Source organism: Gopherus evgoodei, chromosome 1 (genome assembly GCF_007399415.2).
Source record: "Gopherus evgoodei ecotype Sinaloan lineage chromosome 1, rGopEvg1_v1.p, whole genome shotgun sequence".
Taxonomy (NCBI): domain Eukaryota; kingdom Metazoa; phylum Chordata; order Testudines; family Testudinidae; genus Gopherus; species Gopherus evgoodei.
This window is the reverse complement of record NC_044322.1, coordinates 266,161,951-266,185,206: the sequence shown is the minus strand read 5'-3', so window position 1 is coordinate 266,185,206 and position 23,256 is coordinate 266,161,951. Positions and strand designations below refer to the sequence as shown.

Genomic DNA, 23,256 nt, shown 5'->3' with positions numbered 1-23,256 from the left:
TTGGGACTACTAGTGGAGCTGACCTGGCAGTAGCAATGGTGGGAGCCACCCTAGTGTAGACAAGGCCTGAAGGGCTGGGTGAACTGTTAATTCTGCCATCCTGCAGATCGGGAGACAAGCTTGGGTTTTCTGTATAATGAACCATTGGACTATTAACCTGGCCTCAACAGCACTCTTAGCCTCTGGCAGTGGAAAACTGAGACCTTGGGAATTAAGATGGGTCTCTGATATAGCTGTGCAGAGCACTAGGCTGGCATCCTTAATCATCTCTTCTCCTGCCATGGGTGCAGCTGGGACATTTGCTTTTCTTCACATACTGGATTTGCATGTTTGTTGTGGTTTGTAAACAATAGACGTTCCTCAGCTTGGGCCTTAGCTGTAATGTATGAATTAAATACCACTGGTGAGGAAGTCACAGAACATACAGGCAAGGATCCTAGCTGGGACGTGCATGGTATCATAGACATTACTGGAGATGACCTGGTGCTCAATCCAGCTCCCATTGTATTCAATGGAAGTCTTTCCATTCATTTTAATGAGTTGGATTGTCCATTGTGATAGCAGATATCCACAGGGAGATTTGCAAAAATGCTGGTATTGAAAACCCTGTCTCAATCTCCGCACACCCCAAACACAGCCTGAACTGTGAATATCAGAGCCAGCAACCTCCAAACAGGGCTCAGGTGCCTTCGCAACCTATGGAGACTCCCCACATCTGCCCTTGAACTTGTCTGCTGCAACTGCAGCACAGCATCAATGACCAGCTTTGAATTACCAACTTCCCCTGCCCAAATGAATCCAACATCAGTCTTTCTGAGCATGAATGTCTCTTTTTGTTTCAGCAAATCCCAGTCCCTGACGAACACCTTCAGCATATCTGAATCATCACAACGGGGAAATGCCAATGAAGATGAGGCAAAAGCTGAAACCATTCGCAACCTGAGGAAGTCTTTTGCTAGCCTGTTTTCTGATTAACATCCCTGCAATTGGAGCAGTGCTTTTGTTAGTGCACTCTTCATATCAACCTACCCGATGTTATCATGGAATTTACTCACTGGTACCTACTCATGCAAAATCTGGGACCATAATCCTTCAAGCAATCTTTTCTAAATGGGTTTTGCCCAGGAATAATTTGGCCCTAGAAGTTTTAATTTTAAGGTTTATTCCAACATGGGCCAGAAAAGTGATTATGTAAAAATGGCACTTGGTAAATCTGCTGTGTGTGCATAGTCAGTCAGATCTGCTGACTTGAGTGACTTGAAATAATTTCAAAGTACTTTTCACTCCTATTACCCCTTTCTGAGACAACACATCTTTTGGAGAGCAAATTAGATTCTATTTTGGCTTGCATATTATCAATGGAATGAATAACTATGGTCCCATTACAGACTCTTTATTCTCATTGTGGCTGACCCAAAAGGAACAGAGTTTGATTTCTGATGCAAATGTACAGAGACAGAAATTAGAATAAACATCTGTTTACTTGTAAAGTGAGCATGTTTGATCTGGAAATCATGGAGACACAATGAATTTGGAACCTCATAATGCTGGCTTTACAGAGTCACTTTTCTGAGCAGAAACACATTTCAAGTAAAACTTGGTATCAGCTGTCAGTAAGTCCCAGAGATCATTGGAGCAGGGTATATATTGGATTTCTGCTCTGCTCAGGGCCATTTTACCAGTAGCAATGTAAATGTCGCTGTTTCACACCTTGAGGCTATGTTTCCTATGTGTTACTTGATTTCTGAGAGAAAGGTGTCATGTTATAACTCTACAGCCATAGCTCAAAAATAAACCAGAAAATAGGACTGCTGCACCTCTTGAAAAAATGGGTAATTTATGTTCAAATATAGTTCATACCAACTTCAGATAAAATCCATCCAAGCTGCAAAATCTGTGTAATCTGACTTGGTTGCTTCTGACTAAATGATCCCCATGGGACAAGATTAATTAGTAGCAGAGTTTATGAGGTGTTCGTACCCTATTATGAATCTTCCATGCTACAAACTGGCAAGAGCCATGGGGTAAAATCCTGGCCCCACTTAAGTCAGAGGGAGTTTTTCATGGACTGTAGTGGGGCCAGGACTTCACCCATGGAGTCAATGCAAGGTGAGAGACCTGTGACTGGATGGCTTCCCCCTGGAGAACTATCACTTGGGAGAGAGAACAACCAGTAGAGCCTGGTGACTCCCGAAGTGGGAAGACAATGATGCAGAACAAGTTTACAGCTGGAGCCATGATGGATCTCATTGCCTATGCTTTTTAATGACTGCCCCAAGGAATCTCCCCTGGGGCAGGTTATCAGTATTACAGGTACCCTAAAGAATTATTTTTCTAGAGAACTTGTAAGAGTGGCAGAAGGGACCCATAGTTGAACCATTGCCTGCTCTGCTTTCTCTTATGGCATGTGACAGTGTAAATCAGGGGTGTGCACGCAACTAGCTTTGGACTGAGCCATGACAAAAAAAATGAGTGACAGAAGCTATATGAATAGCTGGACAGTAGTGGAGCTAGGACAATTTACCCCAGCTGAGGCTTTGCTCCTTGGAACAGGAGTTCAATTTACAACACACCAGCTGTGGGTGTGGTATTTCCATCCCACCAATCTTATGCACAGGAAGCAAGGCCCTGTGAACCCCAGTGAGGAGGCAGATGACACAGAAGACATTTCTGCTAGACTTTCCTTTTGGGTCTATCTAGTAGTGTTGTACCAATCCTCACATGTATCTTTAGGGCTGGACCCTTGAGACCATGTCCCCTTTGCAGCACACCAGGAAGTTCCTGTTTGGAGCTGAGCGAGGACATTTTATGGATCTCAAACACATTTCAGTGTGCAGCTCTGCCTGTGGTTTAGTGCTTTCCTGTAACCTGAAATGGGAACAGAAACCCAAAGTAGCAAGAAAAACAGCAGGCTGGCCATCTTGGATTTTACACCAAGATGGGAATAAAGCCAGACAATTAATTCCTGCACAACACCAGTAACAATTGTCATCACAGTACAGCCATAGGGACCCAAGGCAATCAGCTCCCAGGGACTCTCCTGACTGGGTCGTTGTAGATGAAATGTCTTTGGTGAGCTGTGTGCTTTCCAGCATGCCACTTTTTTCTGCGTGGGAAGGCTCTTTGGACCAATGAATTATGTCTGTCAGTTAATACTGAAGGAAAATAACCACCTGATTTATATTTTCTTTCTGTGCTTCTAGATCTTCCTTTTGGGTTTGCTAAGTGGTGAAACACGTAGCACTGTAACTACAAGCTACTACTCCTGTGCAGGAGCAAGAAAGTGGCGCATGCTGCTTTGCAGTCTCCAGGCGCAATAAGAGGGTGACAAATGGCCTTGAATTGCCATGAGCACACACTGTACACTGTTAAAAACAATAGCTGATTTAACAGGCTCCATTTTGTGGACAGGAGGTACTGCAACTCTGGTGTGGGTGGGGGTGTTTCTTCTTTACATACACGCAGCAATTCTTAGACTCTTTCCTTTCTATCTAGGCTTTTCTAGAGAGTAAATGTTTCCAGGACACAGCAAAGAAAAGGGCTCACTGCCAGAAATCTCAGCTGTTCACCCCCACTTATAAACCAAGTAACTTGTTTTGCTTCCTCTTTCCAGCACCGTCTATGCAAAACTGAAATAACTAGGAGACTAGTCTGGCATTGCACTTCACATCAACCCACAGTGGTCACTGCACCACTACGAGAAGATTTTTTATTTTAAACAAAATCAAAAAGTTAAAAATTTACATCTTTGTCTGAACTGCTCAACTGGTGCTGCTGTAATAGCAAAGGTGTCAGTGTTACTGGCACACAGCTTATGAGATAATAGAACTGGTTTATAGGAATTGTTAGGCTTGCAGAATTGCCATGACCAATGTGAGGTAACAAATCCATTGAGTATAAGAGACAGACCTGCTCATTGAGGCATTTAGATTTATGCTCCCAAATGTCATCTTACAAGCTGCAAGCAAACAAATTGGAACACCTAACTATCCCTCACAAAAATCAAGGGCTGCAGTGTCAGCAGCCACAATCTTACTTGGTAATTCATGTTCAGTCAGTGCTCTAGCTTCCGAACAATATTTCAATTTCATGCCACACAAGAGGTCTGACAAATCAGAAGTGCTGTAAATTGCAGGCAGACAAGTTTACAGATTAGAGGTAAGAGGGGTATGTTCTAAGCTGATAAATATTAATATTCCAGTTGCACATAGGAGCCTCAACCCACCATCAGGGCCACCCTTGTGCTTGGGCAGATTTGCAAAAGCACCTATTGCTTTTAAAACTGCAAATTCCACTGAAGTCAATGCCACTTGTGCACCTAAATCTGAGGCGCTATTGAAAGTCTCCAATCAATAGCAAGAGAGTCCTCATCACAAAGAGCTGATAGTCTAAATAGACAGGAGAGTGAGATGGTGGGAGAAGGGGAGTATTATCCCCATTTTACAGATAGGAAACAGGCACACAGAAATTAAGTAACTTGTTCAAAGTCAGACAAGAGTGGGGTTTAGTGGGTGTAACTTACATGCCAAGGGGTTGAAAGAGAGGTGTGTAGCAGATCAATTTACTTTCTATTAATTGCTTTAAGTAGGACGCAGATGTACTTTATCTTATACATTCTTTTAGGCCTTTGGCTTGGTCAACCAACATAGTCTCCTTAACAAAGTTACTGCAGTTTGCTGCTCATTCAGCTAGAGTCAATAATGCTATATGCAGCACAAGAACTCGGTGCTGTGGAAGTAACAGCATCAGACAGGATATCGAGGGGAAAACAATATACTGTCCACAGGTGTGGTGTTTGCTACTAGATTCTGTTACAATAAACAGCAGAGAGGAAGGCAGGTGGCTCACTCCAGAGTCTGAAGATGAGTGACACATAAGGAAGCTTTTGGGAAAAGAGGGACTTGCAGAGCTTATAAGAACAGTAACTGCCGAATTACAAATACACAACAATTCTGTTTTCATGCACCTTGCCTACAGATAAAGAGTGAATATATTCTTGTGTATGACAGCAGCAGAAATGTTTGTAAATATACAGTTTCTCAGCCTAACCAGTGCACTAGACGTAAAAGATAAATAATATGGTTTACATTCCAATGCAATGCCAGGGATTAGAGAACCGTAAGCCTGCCCTGGGAACTACTGCTCTCCTTTCTTCCATTTATCCAACACAGTAAAGCCAGGAACGATCTCCACTAAATTAAGTTATCAGCATCACACACACACAAATCTCTTTTCCTGGTATCAGCTTTTTAAGAGCTAGTTAGTGAAGGGGTAAAGGGAAGAGAATAAATAATTTTAAAACAAACGCTGCATTAAATTCACATGTAGTTGCTTGCAATGTTATGGGTGCATTTCTAAAGTGCTCATCATGTCCCAAAACTGACAGAGCCTGAAATCCCTTTTTTTCCTGTTTATAACCTATGGAATGTCAATCATCATTTTTTAGCTCTGAAACCTAAACATAAGCCTATTTCTGCTTAGAGGAAAACTAAAACAGAATGAGGTATTCTACCCACTGCAAGTAAACGATAAGGATTAAGGGCAGCCTTGCTTTCTAAATGGAAAATTGTGTTCCTACATTCTGCTACTACATCCTTAGTCAGGCGTTCAGCTATCTAAATACAGATTTGCACTAGCAATTGACTGTAGGAACACAAAGAATGCAGGGGCCATTTGTTGTGCCAGCAAAATGGATTAAATCCTGGCTCATTAAAATAAATGGCAAATCTCCCATTGTCTTCAGTAGCATCAGGATTTCAAACTAGATGGGCAGATGTGTCACTGAAAATCTGACCTTAAATCACACAGGTAATAACAATTAATGGGAAGCTGGTGCTTTGATAGTGAAAGACAGAAAAAGCCATTCAATTTCCTTCGTTCAGCTATAACATGAGACAGGGAAAGATCAGTAAAACAGCGGCTGTCATGGAGAGTTATCAGCACCATTCAGACTTGTAGAGATACTGAAAACTATTCTCAAAAAAGTTTGGAAAATTCATTAAACATATTCTTTAATAAAGATCCCCTTTATAACTAATCACTGCCATTTTCTTTTAACTAGGCCAGAGGTAGTCCCTGGCTCAATAACACTGTATGGTCATGGAATGATCTGTTAGGATGCTTTGGCTACGGTCCCATTAGCTGCTTTCTTAATTAAAATGGGAATATATTAACGGCGCTGATAACACATGCTGAGATTTGTTACTTGCCTGAAAGATACCTCATACTGCAGTAACGGGATCACATACCAGTCACATGGGAAGTCACTCAGGGTCTCCTGCTGCAATCTTGTCTTCACTGCACAACACCAGGTCACCCTATTTTACAGTACTAGGTAGCTTAGCCAGCTGGGAAAGTTTATTTTTGCTCTGTTTTTAAACATACAAAAATGCCTTTACCCACTATACGCAAAACCAAACAGTCTAAAGTAGGAGGGAGACAGATGCACTTCGTAAGTTTTGCTGCAGATCGTTGCATTTTGCTTGTGCTTTTGTTCAGACTTTTGGATTGAACTGTAGCATGTTTTTATTCAGCTGTTGTAAGATGAACTGTTTTGTGATATTATTTCTGCAGTAAAGAAATAGCCCTGTATTCTTTGTGCACTGAGTCCTACACCAAAATTGCTTTTTAAGAAATTTAAAAAAAAAACAACAACAAAAAAACAGTGAAGATAAAGTAATTGATCAACTTCAGGAACACTTCAGACACTCAAATGTATCCTGTAAACACCAGTTCTAGCATCTTATATAGTGTTGGAAGAGAAGGGTTCCCTTATTGAGAAAGGCTTTAAACCAGGTGGACTATAGAAGCCATCATATATCCCATGCGCTTAATTCAAATCACTCAGATAACAAGAAGTCAGACCAGCCTAGCATTTGTGCTTAAAGTGCTCTTTATCTGATGCAGCAAATATCAGGCCAACAACCTTCTGCTCTCTAAGTAGCACTTCACAGATGATTAGAGAGGGGAAAAAACAGTAGCACAAACTTTCAAGTTAGAGCTCCTTTGGAAATAGCACTGAATTCTAGGTGGTGCAGCGTTATCACGTCCACAGAGCTTAAGTGAATCTATACCTTGTGGTCAAGATACCCTTGTGCCCATGAATTCTCACCATAATCAGAAGGGAAGGCTGATGTTAGTGCCCTGATGGGATCTCCTGCAGTTACAAAGCAAGCTCAGGAATTGAAATTTAGAAACCCATTAAGGGAAGAGTGGCAGTCAGATGAATGAACGGCGGATGTCAATTGGGCGGCCTCGGCTGGGTCTGGCAGGAAATCTGTCATTAGGACCAGCTCGTCCTGGCAGCGTTGGATTTGGCCCTGGCAGAGAGCCAATCGGATCATAATGTGGTCTGAATGGAGGAAACTGGCCCGGTGCCTCCCCTGGGCCAGGAATGAGCGAGTTAATTGGGTCTCCAACATATGGAAGAGTTGGTCTCTCATCATATTCTCCACCAATGATCATCGGGGGATAGATGGAGTTAGGAGAGAATGGGTTGGGAGGGAAAGGGTTTGGATAGAATGGGTTGGGATGAAATGGAATTGGATGAGGAGGTGGGGGCAGGAACATCATGTGCCTCCATCTCAGGTTTTCCTTCTTCTGCTTTAGTTTCTTCTTGTACAGCTGCAGAAAAGAAAGAAACAAAATTGAGTTTAAAATTCGAGTAGTGCTCATTGTACTAGCTTCACCCACATTGGATTTCCTTCACACTTGTTACAGGCGTAGAGGGCAAGGGAGGACTTCCCTCCATGTTCTATCAGTTATTTACAATATGCACATTAATGATGCAGCTGTCCATATTCAAATCACAGCAGGAATGTCCTGATTCAGCAGACTCAGACCATCCTTCTGAGCATTAGACTTTTCTGTGGAAAAGGCTCTGACTTGGTCTCTCTCTCTCTCTCTCTCTTTTTGGATTCCCATCAAATTAGAACCCAAACAATACTGATTTCTTGGATTTACTTTAAACCTCTATGGCCAAATTTATCCCTGGTTTAATTCCACTGAAATTGTCAAAGTTACACCAAGGACAAATTTGGCACTTAATTTTGTGTGGTTTATGGCTGCTTTGGGATCTAAATATTTGCCCAAAATCATCAAAAAGCCACCTTAGAAATGAAATACAATAGAGACAGGGCTAATTTCCCTTATCCCCACAAAGGGCTACTTACAATTACATGAATCATATTTTAAGATCCTTGGGTGAAAAGTAAAGTTTGTGCCATTATACACATTTTAGACAGGAAAACTGAGATAGTGAGCAGTTAAGTGACTTGTCTAATGTGCCATAGCAAGTCAGTGACTCCTAGTCTCTTGCGCTAATCACTAGAGGTTACTACTTCTCTAGCTGAAGAGGTCACTTCAGAATCAACAGTAATGTTTCCAAACAGGCCCTGGTATCTGAGACTCAGTCAAACTGTTCTAGAACACTGCTGAGATTCTCTCTTGCTAGTCTCAAGGTCTAAAACAGCAACCCTCCTTCCTCCAAGGACTGCATACAGCTCCCTGCAGAGATCCTCAAATCTATTCCAGGATGTGGCCAAGGAGGGCAGTAGTAGTGATGCAATGCATTTTCTCCTGAGTGGGCTGAACATGATGTGCATATGAAGATCTCAGTTCCCTGCATTTTAGAACCTGATCTCTGCTCCCATTTAATCTCCAAGCCTGCAGCTCATTCTTAAACAAGCCATGGAGATCTCTCTCAAAGAGAACATATATAATACCCACATACCTCTTTCCAGTCTGTGTCACGAGGCCTAGAAATTTGATCTGTGAAGGGGCAAAAATTAAATAAGCATTTTAAAAACAAAAATCACATTCATACCGAAGTGCATGAGTAGATATTTGTAAACCCCCGCAAAAACTAAGGTAGGTAATCAGACCTTAAGCATCTTTGTATATATAAAGTCAGTATCCTTAAACTGAGACATTAGGACTCTTAGAAGATGTACGGCGAGGAGCCATTAAATCTATTAATTCTCTCTACTTCATATCAAATTTCAAGCTCCTGTATCTATATATCAACTACAGAAACCCTAGAAATATTGTCACTGCCAGCGTCTGTGTATGACAGCCCTTTGCCTCTCAACCCATGACTGCTTAGTTTCCTAAAAAACTTCTCTTGAGGGACACTGGCAAAGGTTTTTTCCCTCTTCCCAGATTTGCAATAAAGAGCCTGAATGTTTCTATAAACAGCTGAAAAGTAGGCGACTCAGCATCAGGTGATGGGCCAGCTCTCTGCAGACCACCAGCAAGTGTTTGTCAGATTATCAGTTGCCCACAATCTAAGAATCACTGAAGGAAGTATCTGCCAGTATTATGCTTTCAACTAGCCAACACAATTAGTCAGTATAATGATTGATTAATAAATTTACTCTCCATTTTTAGGAAACAGATGTAGCTAAGGAAGCCTCTTGTCAAATTCATCCGAAGAGGGACCGTGGGTGGCAGACCTATTAGGGAGAAAGGGTGCATGTAGGAATCACCTCGGAAGTCTCGCAGGTACATAAATCTCCATAAAAGCTGGTCATTGGAAGCTGTGTAGAGGTCCCGGCAGACGGCAGACAGAGAAAGGAGTGAGCGGATGTCCAGAAGTCGGAAAATCCGTAGCTTCAGTTCTAGAGGAAGGACTACCAAGCCAAACACATCTGGCAGGTTCAAAGCTAGAATGGGAGGTGGGGAGAAAGCAGTATTATTTGCAATAATTGATTCTCATTCCCAACATTAAGGGGCCGTTTCTTGGTTTGGAAACATTTTCCCTTAAGTAATTTCCCATGGAGCTTTCAGTTGCATCACTTAACTCTGGAAGTGCTATGATGAGACTTACTATGACAGATTGAAGAGAGACACTTTCTGCACATACGTGAAGTAGACAAAATATGACTATAGTACTGGCTATGCTCCACACTATTGTCCCTCAAGCTAAAGATGCCGTAAGGAACTAATCATGTTTCACAGACTTCAAAACCGAGCAAGAGGCTGGAAAGGTAAAGGCAGTATTTGCCTAATTCCAGTAACACACATAAACCACATTCAACAAAGAATCTCTAATCCCATGAAAACGCAACAAAATCCATAAAATACTCCAAGAGAAAGAATTTATCATTGAGTTTGTCTTCGGATTTTGAGGCTGAGATTTAGTCTGGCAATTCCTGTATAAACAAACTATGCTTTACTATTGCCATGCAAATCACCAAGCTGGGTTGCTTCACACCATTCCTTCCAACATCTCAGTAACCAACCAGTAAGCATGTCATCCCACACAAGATGTAATACTGCATAGCTTTTCCCCAGCCTGACAAAAGAACAAATAGACAGCACAGAACTTAAGCCAAGGAATTCAGCACTTTAAGCCTGGTTGCTACTTTGTAATCATCATCAGGGGGAAATAGTCTTTCCAGCTGTATCAGCAGCGGCATAAATCTTCAGCCCATTAAGTGAAACCCAAATGTTCTATTTAATTTGAACTACACAAACAATTTCAGATTTTTAACAGTTTTATTAACATTCCTAAAATTAGAAGATGACTAATTTAATATCTTTAGAACTAGAAATATTTATTCTTACTCTCTATGTAGCCAGCGCTTAGGTTATTCATGACTCTTTCTATGTAGGCCTCTGGATAGATCCCAACTGATCACATACCAATTCCTTTTACTGATGTTACCTTGTCGGGCAGCAGCCAGAAGAGGGTACACCATCTGGTCTTTAAAGAGGCGGGATAGTTTCTGAAGATCTTTGTATACCTCTCCAACATTTTCTTCTATTGAAATAAGACGACAGAGTTTAACTTCAACAAGTTGTTATACAACATACAAGGCGGAGAGGTTTATGGGTTACATTTTGTGTACAAACAGAACTCTATAGTTCATGAAAGTTTTCATTTTTCATATGAAGGAAACAACAAAGTAAAATACTTTATTTGGGATGGACCAGCATGAGAGAACAGGCACTGGAACCTGGCCAAATCTACAGTCGGGTGAAAGAAACAAAGCTAAGAATCCTGGCTGATGTATTATTGTTTCCATTACAGTAATGCGATGGAACCTCAATCAAGGATCAGATACCCTCTGTGTTAGGTATGCTACAAAGCCCTTTGTCATCCTGCTGTGATTACACTGCGCAGCAAATATGACATTAAGAGACCTGTGATAAGCCAGTAGAATAGTTTGAGGAAAGGATGGAGTTTTAGCCTTCAGTTGGGAGTTCCTTGCATTTCTGAGATTGAATACAGTCTCTTTTGTTACTATGTATTTTTCTCCTTTAAATCATCTCCAACGATCCAAAAATCAGACAAAAAAAAACCCCTACGCAGTCCTATGAAGACTTAGAAGTTTCTTAGCAGATCACAAGCCAATGGACCAGGTTAGCAATTAAGAAGTGTTGCCACCACAGTAATAATATAATGGACCAAGTCCATATCATATATTCATAAGTAGCCAAGTATTATCCTTTTGCATTTAGAGACACCAAGAGTTTTTCAAATGATATTTGCTTACAGACTCTCAACACTTTTGCCAGATTTTAGCCACAGAGCAGGCATATATGCTTGAATTGTTAACCTGACTTGTGAGGGGCTGACATGAATGGCTGCCCATTCTCTCATTGCAGCAACAAAAGAAAAAGGTGCTCCTATGATCTTGGCTACACTTCACTGTTTAGCTATCCTTCTGTACCCTTTTCAATAAAGTCTTATTATACCAGGATCTGGGACTACCCAGGATGCAATGCAGTGAAGTGCAGCTACTGGCAACAAAGCAGTCATGTATACTTCAGAGTACAAAACATAGTCAGACCTGTGCTAATATAAAATCCAGATCTTTTGCAATGGATGTTTCCCTAATTTTGGCATTCTGGACTCATCTAAGTGGTCAGCACACACTTCCTAACAGGAACAACATTTACAATAATTGCAACATTTTCAGTAATTGCAATGCCATAAAGACAGAGCTGACGTTAGCCACATTGAACCCCCAATTCCCACAAAAAGAGAAAACAAAAACAATGAGTCCGGGATGGTTCACCATTGCTGCCTTAGAAATACCTATATATATCCATATATTTAGTTAGAAGCCCCATGAAAAAGGGATATAATCCAGAAGAGGCCTCATGGCCTCTCAAGGTTCTTCACTTACATAGCTAATCTAGGAAATTCAAGTAATCTTAACAGCAAAATTCGACTTAGTGGCCACCCATCTGTACTCCTTTTTCCTCACAGCTAGCTGCTCCACGAACTGGTGGTCATCCACCTTCTCTTATCACCATCTTTGGTATCTTGGGCCTCTCTGTCAAACGTTTGCTATGTTAGTCCCCTCCCTCACTTTTCAGGCTGGCTGTTTTCTAAAGTGCCGCATTCTAAATACCTGATTCCTGAAAGAAAATGAAGGATGTTGGCAACAGCTGCAGTCTCTTCACACTTTTAATCTCGTTGTTGATTTTTAATGTTGCTAAAATGCGAAAGAAAGAAACGAACATGTTGAAAGGCTACAGGGACCATCTCATTTCTACCTTATTCTTGGAAACAGTTTAGTTTTCCTTCTCCCGTTCTCCTTCCTGGGAAGTGGGGAAAGGAACTGGACACATACAATTCTGACAAGCACATAGCTAAACCCATTTTACCTCCCCAAAAAATAAGTATATGTAAAATAGCAAAGAAGAGAGAAAGATCAGTTACCTACAGCAGTTTATCAGTTGAAATAGTCATAACAAAGGTAAGAGATGGCAGTGATACCCCATGAGAAATCAAACTGTAGCAAGGAGTCATTGCTCCTGTTCACTAGATGAACACTGTACACGAGACAGTCAATGCACTGCCCCTCTCCATCACAAATTCAAGTGAGCAAGTCCCCTGACTTGGTCAAAGGATTAGATTTAAATCCTGGACAGCAAGACATGCTTCATCACATATCCTGAGAGAGCCTAAGTGCTTATGCATGCTGTCTTGGATTTTTTTTTTAAATATATATGTACTTTCCATTGAAGTGCACATTTCTGTATCTGAGGTTAGAATCAAGCCCAGAAGTAACACTGCCTCTGCAAAATGTGGAAGTGTCCAAAATGATGAGTAAATTAGGACAAAAAATACTCCAAATAACCTGGGAATCATTTTAAGAGAAAGAAATGGCACTAATTTTCTGGAATTAATAGTTCTGATGAACTGAAAATGTGGAATGAAGTTTAGGGATATTGCTAAAGTGACTTCTTGCTGAATCAGCAAAATAAATAAGTCTGGAACTTGTCTGTGACATTTACAAATAGCATGTGATACAAACAAGACATACCGGTAATACTGCTAATCCCGTTACATCTATGTTAACACCTTGTATCGTACTTCATGAATCAAAAGAAGGAACAGACAGGTTTGCCAACATGCTAATCAAAAGTGAACACTTGAGCTGGCTCAGTAGCCATAGGGTATTGCTCTGCATTGATAGGTGGGAAACCTGGGATCACCACCTAGGCAAGAAGGAGCCAAGCTCATTCGGAACCAGGAGGGAGCACCTTTTCTTGCTCAATTGATTAAGAAGCTAAAGATTCTAAGGAAGTCTAGTCCCATCTTCCCTTGCTGGAAAATGGTAGCTGTGATGTAGCACCACAAAGAGAAAGGGGGCAGGCAGGGAGGGAGAGAGAGGGTGATTCCAGCGGGGAAAAGGATGAAGCAGCTTCATATAACAACTATATATATGGGGTAAAAAAGAAAAAAAGAGCTAGATCCCAGAGACATTTCTAATGCCTGGCACAGTTACCATTAATGACAATAAGATCTCCCAAAGGCACACAGGTCAGAGCAGCAGAGCCATCTTCACAGAGGGGATGAGTGTACTGCAGTTTATAAACGCCTCCACTTCTCCATTTCTCAGGCATAGATACTGCCTTTGCTTCAGTCCCCTGACAGTAAATGAAAAGATAAAGAACACTGTATTCCTGAGCAATCTGACCAAGGCTGAGAAGAACTAAATTAAAACATTAACAGTTACTCAAATCCCAACAAATGGGTGTGTAAGAGAATAATTAATATGTCTGCTCTACAGAGACAGACTACTTTGTGGTGTAATGTGGCATAAAGGTTTTATCAGCATAAGCCTGGGATGGCCACATTAACATACTTCTAGCTTCACTGCTTGTGAATATACAAGTCATCTTAAACTTGTATCAATAAAACTTTTATACCACAATTCACCATATATTCAGTACATGCCACAGGCTACAGAAAATTAATATTAAGAATGTTTTAAGAAAGGCTATTGGAACAATTTTCACCTCTCTCCCAGTGAAGCCAGGTGCCTTTGTCTTCATGAATCCATGTTTATTATATACACATTACTGGTTTGACTATGACTATATATTTAACACACATACACAAAAACACTGTTAAAAGAACATTAAGGTTACAAAGTCAAGCACTCAAAAGTTAGGGAATGCTAGAATTAAGAGGCCTGTGCAACCTTAATTGGGCCCCGCCGTGCATATGAATGACGATACAATCTTTAATTGCATGATCATATACTATATTTTCAACAGGAGCTCTGCCTCATTCACTGCATAGGATGGACAGTACTCACTGAACAAACAGCTATTCAGTACTGTTTTCCTCTCACTGAACAATACATGGCATCAAGCCTTATTTACTGTACATTATTCAAATTCTGCTCTGATGACAGAATTAATAATTTCCTCATGGGCTTTTCTATATGGCTCTCATTACTTTAGTATCTGTGTGCTTCACTCCATTTGTTTCCTCACAATTTTGTGCTGCAGCCTCAGTTGCTACTTCCAAGACTGCTGGCTGAACTGAAGAGACATAGCTCACAGTGGCTATGACTAGTGCATGCTAAAACTAATAGCCAAAGGGGAAGGAGAAATGCTCATCACGTGCAGAGATATGAACAACTTAGCCACAGTAACTATCATCTGAGGTGAACACCAATGAAACTGTCAAATTGTGAGGGGAAAGGATTGTAACAATCCATGGTTATAAATCCTGTTCCCATATATATAAAAAAGGAACTCATTATTCCAATTAGAAAGCAGGCAGTCAATATACAATGCCAGTATGAAAGACCAATGCCAAGAGGGGGAAGGGAGGAGTACACAAAGTTATTGGTAACTGAATACAGAATGATATAAATGCATACATTCTCCACTTCTAGGAGCTGAATTTAAACATTATCTCCCCATAGCCAAAAATAAGTAGCTAACACCCTTCCCCTTTCCAGTCAAGCAGGGAGGCCAAGGATTGAATAGACATACAGACTGGACTACTATCTCACTCTTAGAGGTTGTACCACTATTTCACCATTGAGGAATGTTGCCAAGATAAACTAGGGAAGCTGGTACTTCAGCTAACCATGCTGCTGAGAAGGATGTAACAGTAGATCTTTAAGCACAGACACATGAAGACCAATATTCCAGATATTCTTATTTTTCTCCTACTAAGTGGGAGGTTTCTCTTCCAGTTTTGCACTTACCTGTGGTACATAACCTGTCTCCATCATGAGAAGATGTACCAGAACTATCAAGGCATCATTGGCATTGGTACATTCAGCAGAATGGTAGAGGGTCTCCAAGGAGTGTGGCACTTCCCCATCCACAGCTTCACTGCACAGCATTGGCTCAGAAGGATAAGAACCTGTACCCTCCTCCAGATCAATGTCATCTGGGACTAGCCCAGAAGCAAACTTTAGGCTGCATCCTGCCTTAAAGGGAAAGTAATACAAACGAGGTGGCATTCAGAAACTTATGCCTACATGGATTGATTTTTTAATCCTGCTAGCCCTTCCAGTCTTCTTTCAGCTGTGAAGCTCTGATTTGGGAGTACATACTGGTCAGTCACTTAGAATTGCTGTGCAGAGCTCAGAAGGATATTACTTTTGAGTGATAACTTTTCTCAAATATAAGAGGGGATTTCTTGAACTACAACACAAAGCAACCTCCAAGAGACAGAAAATCTTGGGGTTAGGGCACTGGCCTTGATTCAATTCTTGGCTCTCTCATAGACTTCCTGTGTGATCTTCACTAAGTCACTTAATCTCTGTGCTCAGTTTCCCACCTGTAAAATGGGAATACTACTTTTGTCTGTTTTGTTTAATTTGTAATACAGGCTCTTCAGAGCAGCATCTTTCTATTATGTGTGATAAATGTTCTACATACAATGGGCTTACATGCACTACTGTATTACAAATAAATAATGTATTAAAGCACCATGAAGATTCTAACAGCAGGCTACAGGGGCACAACTCTACACAGTATGGCATCATCATTTCTCAAAATTCAAGGCAGCTGACCAAAAGCGGCAAGACTAAGACTGGTCCAGAATGCCCAAGATTCTTTGTAAATGAAATTATTCCCAGTCCCTTAGATCTAATTCTCAAAAGAATGCCACCCCCCTCCCCCACAAAAAAAAACCCATAAAGGTCGGTGGCCTCACCATACTTTCCCTTCCACTAAGATGGCCCTAAAGTCAGACATTCAGATTTTATAACATATAGTATGATTAAATGCCCCCTCAAAACTGCCTGAGGAAATTCAAAAGAAGCAATTTAAACTGTTTTTCAAATTTTTATACTTTAGTTTTGTGGCAGATAAAGGAGTACATGGAAACTTGCTCTCCATCTTTTCCTAAATTTTGGGAGGAAAGCCTACTGGAAGGAAGGAAGAAATTTTATCTCAAACACATGAAATAAGTATGACTACACGATTTACTCCCTCACCCCTTAATTTATATTAAGACTTATTTTAAAAGTTTTTACATTAGTGGCCACAAAGATTGTAACAAGATGCTCTACATTTATGTGTTTTAAAATATAGTTTTATGTGTTGGAACCAACCCTAAAGTGACACATTTCTTAAAAAGAAACTGTTCCTGCAGAATATTCCACTTCATGACAAACTCTTTAAACCATGGACACTATTTCAACTGATTACAAAATTGCTCTCTCCTCCAGTGGACATTATTTCAGAATGGCTCAGTTGAGGGCTTAGGGGAGAAGAAAAGTACTTGTGGAAAGTATCAGAAGTCTCTTTTTAAAAGAAGACTGTGGAGGTGGGAGAAGAACTCACTCTTAGCTCCCTTGAAAAGGGTGTGTTCTGCAGAAATCTGATTAGCAAAATCTAGAGATATGTAAAGGACTCAAATGGAATTTGAAACACCCTGGAACCACTTAACGTTTCTGACGTGAACAAGGCTTAATAGATTATATACAGAGACAGTAATAGACAGATAAGGGATTGACTATACACCAGGCAAGCACCTAGAACTATAATACTTCAAGGATGCTCCCTATTATAAAGTCTAGCAACCAGCACTCAATGTGCTGTGTCCTCTTGTTTCCCAATCGGTGTATCTCAGTCCTTAAGTACTTACCATATCATCACTCTTCTGAGCATCAGTCTGAGCTTTATGGTCTTCACATGGCCCATTCTGCCTTTCTTTTTCTGGACTGTTGGCCTGACCGTGGCTGGTGGTCAAGGTGGACAGTTCGTGATTATTCTGGAGTGGGGGAGGAGGAGGTGAAGATAAGGATGGGGGTAATATGGGTGCTGCATTGGTCTCGTCCAGTAACAAACATATCATATCTCCAGAAACTATCCCATATGAAGCCAAGGTCTCATGGTCTCCAGTGAGGGCATCTTTGTTGTTCAATGTTATTGAAAACTGGGTATCAGAACTGCAAAGAGATAGAAAAAACTGCAAGGCCACGTCTGGTAGGATCAGTTTAAGTCATACATTCAGATTACACAAATGTATGGTATGATTATTAATGGTTTTGTTAAACCTAAGTACTGGTCTGATTAGTCACATGCCCAAAGAAGCACTGGGAATATAAACGATGGGCACAGTATAAAACCAAAGTACAGGTTAATGTAACTTTTTTTTACCTCTCTCTCTTTGTGTTATGTTTGTTTTAACTAACTAAATCACAGAACCTAGAAATCTTGGGTAGGTTTAAACCTCCATCTCTGAAAAACAGGTAACTGCCTCAGTCTGCAATGTACCTTATAAACACATTCTAGGAAGCAGCCAATTGCCCCCAAAACTAAAATTAGCTTCAGCAGCTTTAGGTCAAAGATTTTAAATGAATCACTGAGGCAGAGTATATTTAAAATAGTTAATTCTTGAAAATATTTCTATGCAAATATCCTTTAGCTTGCTCAACATGAGGGTCTTTGGGCAAGACCTTGAAAAATAAGGTCTTTCCAGAGACAAAGATTCCATGACATTTTAATAAGATTAATGGTTTGTCCTGATGTCTTAGGACTGGGGTTCTCAAACTGAGGGTCAGGATCCTTCAGGAGGGTCTCGAGGATATTACATGGGGGTTAACAAGCTGTGAGCCTCCACCCCAAACCCTGCTTTGCCTCCAGCATTTATAATGGCATTAAATATCTTAAAAAGTGTTTTTAATTTATAAGGGGGGGGGGGGTCACACTCAGAGACTTGCTATGTGAAAGGGGTCACCAGTACAAAAGTTTGAGAACCACTGCTAGCACATGTATATACTGCTTGTGAAGCACTCTGGGATCCTTCAGAATGAATATGAAATATATACATACATGAAAACATGAATGCAAATATTTTATTGCTATTTGCCTGTTGAAGAAGCCATTTTTTGTTTTGTTTTTAAGACTCATTTAATAGCTTTTATTCTCCTGTAAACAAAATCAGGAGCCTTTCACACACAAATCTTCTCATGATTGCTGACACAGAGCCCCAGATAGGAGAAAGCTATACAGCCATACTAAACAGACATACTCTAATTTGTGTCACACAGAGGAAAGGTTCAGTTTTGGTCCATAAATGTACAATCAGAACTGAGCTGAGCATTTCAGAGGGGTGCTTGAGAATAACTTTCACTTTTAGCCAACTCCCTACTGCCTCTTTCATTTCCATTTTGGTGCTGTGGCATAAATGAAACCGAAAACGATGAGTAAACACCGGGCATTTTATCCTCTTTTACTTCTGACACGTGATTTTTTGGCCAACGGTTGGGCAGTGACAGCTCCGGATCACGCACAATCCTACTGCCCACAGCTCGGGCGCAGCGGCGGGGTAAATCTCCCAGCCCGCGCCTCAGCCGAGGGATGGCGGAACCCCCAGACAGGGCAGCAGCGGCCCGAGGCCTGGCCACAGCGTTGCCAACCCCAAGTGCCCCAAACTCATAAGCCAGGCCCCACGAAACCACGCGACTGTCCGAACGGTTCGGGCGGGGCGGGGCCCGGCCGCTGTGCGGGCTTGTGCCCTTGGCCGGCGCTGCGCCTGCTGCCGGGCTAGGAGCGCGACTGCACCGTGAGCTGCGGCCCAGCGCCCCACGCCCCCGGGGCTCCACGGGAGCCAGGAGACTCGCGATAAAAACCCGAGGCCTGGAAACGCTGCAGCCAGGCCTGGGGCGCGCTGCGCTGACAGTCACCCTCGGCCCTTCCCCCGGGCGGCCTCGGGACGCTGCCCAGCCGCACCACACCCCGGGCACCTCCGGAGAAGCGCCGCCCTCACGGGCAGCAAGTGCCGCCGCAGCCGTGGGCGGGATGGCTGGGGCACGGCCCGGCATGGTACTGGCCGGGTGCTACCCGCCGGCCTCGGAATGGCCGCGTGCCCCTCCCCCTTTCCTCGCGCTACCTGTAGCCCCAAGTGGGCAGCAGGGCCTGGCACAGGTGCGCGCGCAGCTCCCCCAGCGTTGGCTCCGCCCCCTGCATCTCGAGCGGGGCCGTTCGCTTATGCATCCGGACCCGGAGCTTCATGGCGGCGGCTCCTCGCTCCCCGGTCAGGCTCCGCTCTCCCCGCTCGGTGGTGGCGACGGCGGCGGCGCGGGGGCTGCTGGGGATAGTTGTTGTTTTGGTTGGTGAAGCCCCACCTCGCTCCATGGGAGCCCGGCCCCGCCCCTAGGTGTTCATGCGGGCGGTCCCCGCCCAGCTCTCCCCACCAACGGTAACGTTGAGGGGCGATGAGTCGGCGCTCTTCGCAGCAGCTGCGCACTTCCGAGCATGCCCGCTGCGGGGAAGGCCGGGGTCCGCCCAGCTCGAGCGATGATTCGGTGCTCGCCCTGCTGCCCCGCACGCGTTCTGAATGCGAGCCCAGGGCGGGAGGGTGAGGCTACTGCCTGTGACGATGGGAAATCACGTGGCCAGCCTGTGGTGCGGTGCAGGGGCGATGGCCACTGGCTGCTGTGGGGCATCCGCTGTCAGCTCCTCTCCCAGTTATGGCCACCCATTGCTCCCTGATTCAGGGGATGCTGAGTGGGTGTGGGCCCAGCATCCATGAGCTCACGCTGGGCCCTGCCAGACCTAGGGCATCACTTCCCAAGTCTCAGCCCTCTCTGCTGTGTTACTACCAGTATTGCTAAAGCTGAGCATTAATAAGCGGGTCCGTCCCAACCTGCCAGCACCCCCACCCCCAAAAAGAAAAATAATTGGCAGGAAGTCACTTGGCAAGTTCTCTCCAGGCCAGGTACAATCCAGTGGTTACAATCCAGCCATAAACAGCATTAGCTAATAAAGAACAGCAAAATTGCTATGCAAAATTGACTAATTTTAAAAAAAATCTAATTATAAAATTAGTGGATGAAACAGAAGTAGTGGGTAGAACATGTCTTGACTCATCTTCAGCAATGCGTCTGATAGTATCTCATGAATTCTTCCTCTAGAATGTAAGGGCTTGCCACAGCAAAACACCTGTTGACTTCCTTGCGGAAAAGACTGCACTGAATATTAGCAGTGTCAGATCAATTATAAACTCTGAAGTATCATCAAATGGAAGAGATTCTCAGCTTGGACAGTGGCTGAAGGGATTGCTGCAGAATTCTTGCCTATGGAGCCATCCTTTAAGCTTCCTGTGGATTGCTCTTTGGATTACCTGTCTCACACAACCTTCTTTGTAGTTATCATTGCTGCCAGGAGAATCAGTGAGTTGCAAGCTCTGATGGTGGTGTTACCCTAAGAGCCAAGTGGTCTTACAACCAATCCAGAATGTATTCTTAAAGTGTGATGGACTTTAATATTAACCCATCTATCTCCCTCCTGGTCTTCTTCCCAAACCTGCACTCACACCCGGGGGAGACCTATCTCTGCATCTTAGATGTGAAGAATGTATTTGTTTTTATCTAGAGAGAGATAAGCCCTCCCAAAAGTCCAGTAGGTTGTTCATGGTGTATGGGTAGAAATGTAAAAGGCGGGATCTCCACTCACAGATTAGCCAAATAGATTATTTTATGCATTTGATTATGTTATTATGTGTCTAGAATCCCTTACCAACAAGAATTGAGGCCTACACCACTAGAGATATGGATGCTTCTGTGGCTTATCTTTAGGCTAGTGCCCACTGATGAGACTTGCAGAACAGAAACTTAAAGTTTAATTCCCACTTTCACTAAGCACTACCCCTTAGACTTAATCTCCCGTTCAAATGCTGAGGTTTGGGAATTTGGTGCTTCAACCTCTGTTCATCTCACAACTCTTCAGCCCACCTTCCATCTTGGATGGTACTGCTTCCCAGACACCCACTGATAGTGGTTCAGTGAGCTTATCATGAGGGGTACCAATCCCTTAAATATGAATGCACAGAATCAACTCTTAAACAACATTACCAGTAATAAACTTTCTCTATTTTTCTCCAAAAAAATTCTCTTGCAGGAAGTTATCTGTAAGCTGGGACTGTTGACAGCAGGAGCAGCATGTATTTCTTAGGAGACTGGCCAGGCTGACTTTCTATTTATAAAGAAAGGCAGCCCTTATTGGTCTTGCAGCAAGCAAAAGAGTCAGGGGTAAGGTGAACGTCAGTACCAGGTAAGTTAGTCTAAACAATAGTTAAGAATAAAACTGTCAGACACATAGAAAAACATAAACCACTGAGCAATAGTCAACATGGTTTCTGTAAAGGAAAATCGTGTCTTACTAATCTATTAGAGTTCTTTGAAGGGGTCAACAAACATGTGGACAAGGGGGATCCAGTGGACATAGTGTGCTTAGATTTCCAGAAAGCCTTTGACAAGGTCCCTCACCAAAGGCTCTTATGTAAATTAAGCTGTCATGGGATAAAAGGGAAGGTCCTTTCATGGATTGAGAACTGGTTAAAAGACAGGGAACAAAGGGTAGGAATTAATGGTAAATTCTCAGAATGGAGAGGGGTAACTAGTGGTGTTCCCCAGGGGTCAGTCCTAGGACCAATCCTATTCAATTTAGTCATAAATGATCTGGAGAAAGGGGTAAACAGTGAGGTGGCAAAGTTTGCAGATGATACTAAACTACTCAAGATAGTTAAGACCAAAGCAGATTGTGAAGAACTTCAAAAAGGTCTGGCAAAACTAAGTGATTGGGCAACAAAATGGCAAATGAAATTTAATGTGGATAAATGTAAAGTAATGCACATTGGAAAAAATAACCCCAACTATACATACAATATGATGGGTGCTGATTTAGCTACAAGTCAGGAAAAAGATCTTGGAGTCATCGTGGATAGTTCTCTGAAGATGTCCACGCAGTGTGCAGAGGCGGTCAAAAAAGCAAACAGGATGTTAGGAATCATTAAAAAGGGGATAGAGAATAAGACTGAGAATATATTATTGCCCTTATATAAATCCATGGTACGTCCACATCTCGAATACTGTGTACAGATGTGGTCTCCTCACCTCAAAAAAGATATTCTAGCACTAGAAAAGGTTCAGAAAAGGGCAACTAAAATGATTAGGGGTTTGGAGAGGGTCCTATATGAGGAGAGATTAAAGAGGCTAGGCCTCTTCAGCTTGGAAAAGAGGAGACTAAGGGGGGATATAATAGAGGTATATAAAATCATGAGTGATGTTGAGAATGTGGATAAGGAAAAGTTATTTACTTATTCCCATAATACAAGAACTAGGGGTCACCAAATGAAATTAATAGGCAGCAGGTTTAAAACAAATAAAAGGAAGTTCTTCTTCATGCAGGGCACAGTCAACTTGTGGAACTCCTTACCTGAGGAGGTTGTGAAGGCTAGGACTATAACAATGTTTAAAAAGAGAACTGGATAAATTCATGGTGGTGAAGTCCATAAATGGCTATTAGCCAGGATGGGTAAAGAATGGTGTCCCTAGCCTCTGTTCATCAGAGGATGGAGATGGATGGCAGGAGAGAGATCACTTGATCATTGCCTGTTAGGTTCACTCCCTCTGGGGCACCTGGCATTGGCCACTGTTGGTACACAGATATTGAGCTAGATGGACCTTTGGTCTGACCCGGTACGACCGTTCTTATGTTCTTATGAAGCAAGCTTGGGATACTTTACAAAGGTAG

General features: G+C 42.4%; 2 protein-coding genes across 4 annotated transcripts in view; one reads left to right on the top strand and one right to left on the bottom strand.

Moving 5' to 3' along the window:
• Nucleotides 1-7,218, top strand: part of SYN3 (synapsin III) — a 300,237-nt gene extending 293,019 nt beyond the window's left edge. For both annotated transcript variants that reach the window (XM_030545198.1, XM_030545196.1), the window contains one exon: nucleotides 843-7,218. In XM_030545198.1, coding sequence (XP_030401058.1) covers nucleotides 843-975 — 133 coding nt within the window. In that variant the 3' untranslated portion in view covers nucleotides 976-7,218. The remainder of the gene's footprint in view (nucleotides 1-842) is intronic.
• FBXO7 (F-box protein 7) lies at nucleotides 6,878-20,002 on the bottom strand. 2 transcript variants are annotated; one of them, XM_030545199.1, is made up of 9 exons: nucleotides 19,613-20,002; nucleotides 17,363-17,666; nucleotides 15,468-15,695; nucleotides 13,746-13,887; nucleotides 12,363-12,446; nucleotides 10,667-10,762; nucleotides 9,486-9,662; nucleotides 8,732-8,769; nucleotides 6,878-7,623 (listed from the first exon to the last, which is right to left on the bottom strand). In XM_030545199.1, exons 1-9 carry the CDS (start codon nucleotides 19,855-19,857, stop codon nucleotides 7,219-7,221), a joined length of 1,719 nt encoding a protein of 572 aa, XP_030401059.1. In that variant the 5' UTR covers nucleotides 19,858-20,002; the 3' UTR covers nucleotides 6,878-7,218. The 2 variants fall into 2 exon arrangements, with proteins under 2 accessions (XP_030401059.1, XP_030401064.1); XM_030545204.1 differs by lacking the exon at nucleotides 19,613-20,002 and adding an exon at nucleotides 18,752-18,851.
• Between the last annotated feature and the right edge of the window lie 3,254 nt (nucleotides 20,003-23,256).

Bases quoted from the DNA above. Each gene is read 5' to 3' on its own strand.
- FBXO7 (XM_030545199.1), bottom strand. From the start codon at position 19,857: ATGGAGCGAGGTGGGGCTTCACCAACCAAAACAACAACTATCCCCAGC. The intron at 13,888-15,467 runs GTAAGTGCAAAA...ATTTACTGTCAG, and splicing joins AGACAGGTTATGTACCACAG to GGGACTGAAGCAAAGGCAGT. The intron at 9,663-10,666 runs GTAACATCAGTA...CTCCCATTCTAG, and splicing joins TCTGGCTGCTGCCCGACAAG to CTTTGAACCTGCCAGATGTG.